The sequence below is a fragment of the Sinocyclocheilus anshuiensis genome, unplaced genomic scaffold (assembly GCF_001515605.1).
Source record: "Sinocyclocheilus anshuiensis isolate Anshui unplaced genomic scaffold, SAMN03320099.WGS_v1.1 scaffold1382, whole genome shotgun sequence".
Classification (NCBI taxonomy): Eukaryota; Metazoa; Chordata; class Actinopteri; order Cypriniformes; family Cyprinidae; genus Sinocyclocheilus; species Sinocyclocheilus anshuiensis.
In genome coordinates this window covers 126,194-130,178 of record NW_015554207.1, presented here as the reverse complement: position 1 = coordinate 130,178, position 3,985 = coordinate 126,194, and the positions used below count along the sequence as shown (strand labels likewise).

The 3,985-nt window shown below is 43.5% G+C and overlaps 1 protein-coding gene across 1 annotated transcript in view; it reads right to left on the bottom strand.

Annotated features, from left to right (window-relative positions):
- Window positions 1-3,985, bottom strand: part of LOC107671059 (extracellular calcium-sensing receptor-like) — a 26,233-nt gene that overhangs the window by 11,930 nt on the left and 10,318 nt on the right. The window contains exon 4 of the mRNA XM_016463906.1: window positions 2,685-2,845. Coding sequence (XP_016319392.1) covers window positions 2,685-2,845 — 161 coding nt within the window. The remainder of the gene's footprint in view (window positions 1-2,684; window positions 2,846-3,985) is intronic.

The following is a 3,985-nucleotide window of genomic DNA, read 5'->3' as shown; positions in this document are numbered from 1 at the left end:
GCTCCCTTCTGGGCATCTGTGAGCAGATGCTTCGGAATCTGTTCTGTGAGCGTGCCACAGTCACATAGTTGCCTCTAGGCTGGCTTAATACAGCCTCGGTTACCCCTTAAGCAATGGTGTTTCTAAATCCATGCTATGGTAAGTGCACACGCTAAGCCTCTGTGCATTTTCTGAAATCCACATTGTGGTAAGTGTGCACGCTAAGCATTCTGCGCACTTTCTAAAATCCTGTATGGTAAGGGTTATGCGCTGTTAGCCTTGTTCCCTTTCTCTGAGTTGGCTTAGGCCCCGGTTCTCGTCTTGGGCTCCACTGAACTAATGTATCTCTGTTGATACATTTCTGAGCAGGGTGTTGCTACCAAAGATCTGTCGAGTCAGTTCTTTGAGCAGGTTTATTCAGAACCGGTGGTAGCCCCCTCTGGGTGACAGGCCAGGGTCTTTTTAGACATAAAAAGATTTTTAGACATCTGGCCATATCCCCTTAAATGAATCTCTTTCTTCTGATTCCAAGTCTTGAGCTCTGCCCTAGGCTTGAGCTTCCCAGCCCAGCCCAGCCACTATCAGGTAAATTGTTTAGGGTATGCAGCTCAGGCCCTTGGCCGGAGGGAATAATGTCACTGACAGCCGTCAAGGCGTCCTAGGGGCAGCTCCCATGGCTATGGTAGAGTTGGTACTTAGTGCTCGCCGTGGTTTTCTGGCGTGCACTCCCCTCAGCATGGTGGCATGGGTATACCGTTCCCTATAGCGACCCCTAGAGGACGCAGTTCGATGTTCCCTCGAAAGGGAACGTCTCAGGTTACGTATGTAACCATGGTTCCCTGAGAAGGGAACGAGACACTGCGACCTCTAGTTTTTTTGCCATGCTTCGGACGCAAGCTTCAGACGAAGAAGCAGATGACGTGTTATCCTGGCGCCCACCCCAGCCACTATCAGGTAAGTTGTTTAGGGTATGCAGCTCAGACCCTTGGCCGGAGGGAATAATGTTACTGACAGTTGTCAAGGCGTCCTAGGGGCAACTCCCATGGCTATGGTAGAGTTGGTACTTAGTGCTCGCCGTGGTTTTCTGGCGTGCACTCCCCTCAGCATGGTGGCATGGGTATACCGTTCCCTATAGCGACCCCTAGAGGACGCAGTTCGATGTTCCCTCGAAAGGGAACGTCTCAGGTTACGTATGTAACCATGGTTCCCTGAGAAGGGAACGAGACACTGCGTCCTCTAGGGGTCGCTATGGGGAACACCTTCAGCGTGACCGGTGTCTGAAGCATACATCTAAAAATGACAATATCATTGGCCGGCGACAGCCTATGACGTCATTAGGCGCCGGGAGAACACATCATCCTCTTCTTCGTCTTCACGACTGTTTTATTTGAAGCGTGCATTCCGGTAAGAGAACGTATCTCTTCTCTTTAAACTATGGCGAGCACTAGTAAGGCGTTTAGGAAGTGTGTGGATCCGTGTCCTCGTTATTTGACTTGGGTGTCTTTTGTTTGGGTGAAGAGCACGTGTACGATGTCCTCGAGGGGGCAAACTGCGTGCATTGTGAGCGTTTTTCAATTAAAAAGCTCCGCTCTCGTTTGTCTCACTTTTCGAGGAAAGAGGGACAGCCATCAGCTCACTGCGGTTCAGGACCCGCCGCTGTTGAGGCACGGAGGAAAATGAGTTCGTGGGGATCGCAGGTGGACTGGCTGATGAGTTGAGAGAGGGTCTTTCCCTTTCGCGCTCGTCAGTTATGGACGAGAGTGAGCTGCTGGATGACGATGCTATTTCTCTTACATCATCTGATCCAGCGCTAGTGCTCTGCTGGCTCCAAGCCAGGAAGAACAGGAGATGTCGGATGAGGATGAGGTTAAGAAAGTGGCGCCTCGAGGCCGCCTCGATGAGCGTTATCTTTCTGATCATTGCCCTCTAGCTCAAGTGAGCCTTCCATTTCTTCCTGATCCAGAATGCATTGGTCGCAGTGTCTCGTTCCCTTCTCAGGGAACCATGGTTACATACGTAACCTGAGACGTTTTTTTTTATTTTAAATGGCAAAGCACTATTGATTTTACTTTATACTAAACATTTTAGATTTTTAAGTAACATTTTTCGTTATGCAATAAAAGTACATAGTGATCTGCGCACTCATTGAGTTCAGATTATGTAGTGTTTTTTTTTTTTTTTTTTACTGCTTTTGCTGTGGACATTAGGTACCAGAATCATTGTGCAGTCAAAGCTGTCTGCCAGGCTCCAGGAAGGCCAGGTAAAAAGGAGAGCCTGTCTGCTACCATGTGCTGAAGGAGAGATCAGTAATCAAATAGGTGTGAATTTCTTCACAGCTTCTCACTTAATGGTATTTTGAGGAAAAAGAAAAAGTAAATATAACAAACAAAATATAAATAAATTGTATGCTCCCCAAATTCACAATTTTTCCCCACAGATTTAATTGATTGTCTGACATGTTCAAAGGAAACATGGCCAAACCAAGCCCTAGACCAGTGCATTCCCAAAACTTTAGAGTTTTTGTCTTTTCAGGAGCCATTGGGAATAATTATATGGGCTTTTTCAGCATTTGGAGCCTGTGCAGCATTAGCAGTGCTTGTTGTGTTTATAATATACAGGAAGACACCAGTCATATGAGGAAACAATATTGAGTTAAGTTTCCTTCTCCTCCTGTTTGTCTGTGCATGCTTTCTGATTGGCCTAACCTTTTTAGGGAAGCCCACTGACTGGTTATTCCAGATTCGGTATTCAGCCTTTGGAATCAGCTTTACACTCTGTATTTCATGCATCTTGGCAAAAACTGTAGTAGTTTTAATGGCTTTCAGGGCCACCATCCCTGGCAGTAATGTCATGAAGTGGTTTGGCCCTGTTAAACAAAGATCAAGTTTAATCTTGTGCACTTTTGTGCAAGCACTTTTTTGTATCATATGGTTAACAACTAAGCCTCCTTTTGCATCATACAACACCACGTTTATGAGTGCCACTATAATTGTTGAATGTGCTGTAGAATCTGAAGTTGGATTTTGGTGTGTGCTTGGATATACTGGACTCCTAGCTTGCCTATGTTTCTTAATGGCATTTTTGGCCAGAAAATTACCAGACAACTTTAATGAGGCTAAATTCATCACATTCAGCATGTTTATATATTGTTGTTGCTGTGTGGATAACCTTCATTCCAGCTTATGTGAGCTCTCATGGAAAGTATATGGTTGCTGTCCATGTGTTTGCTATTCTAGCCTCTGCCTTTGGCCTCTTACTGTGTATATTTGCTCCTAAATTTTATATTGTACTTCTGAAACCAGAGAAAAATGACAAAAATCATGATGAAAAAATAACAAAAAGAAAAATAAATAAAAACGATTTTGTTCATTTTTAATAATACACTTCAGTAAAAAAAAAAAGAAAATACAGTAATAGTCCACATTTTCCTCTGAAGAAAGACAAGTTACCTGGGGTGTATTCCAGAAGGGAGGTTCAATGAACTCTGGGTTAACAAACCCCAAAATAGGAAACTCTGAGTTTACAGTTTCAGAACAGCTGAACAGAGTTAGTTCAATCCACTCTGTATGTTGATTCTGAGTTTAGCGCTTGCACCACGAGTTTGAAAAGCCATGATCAATGGAGCTCCGAAATTACAATTCACCATGGCAACACCGAAAAAAGACTTAGGCATACTATGCAATATGCAGAGGCGGACAAAGTACTCAACTCCATTACTTGAGTGAAAGTACAGATACTGCTGGTCAAACATTACTCCATTACAAGTAAGTTGTAAAGACAGATTTTTACTTAAGTAAAAGTACAGAAGTACTTGCTTTTAAAAGTACATAAGTACCAAAAGTAAATTTCCTTTTTTATGTCAATATACTGTTTTATTGTTGTACGTACTAGTACTTGCAATACTTCTGAAGCAACTTAGAATACATTACACCTGCTGAATACACTGACTAGCTTGTAGTATATTTGGAATAAAGAGCTTTTAGAATGTTAAAAACCTATGGGGGAA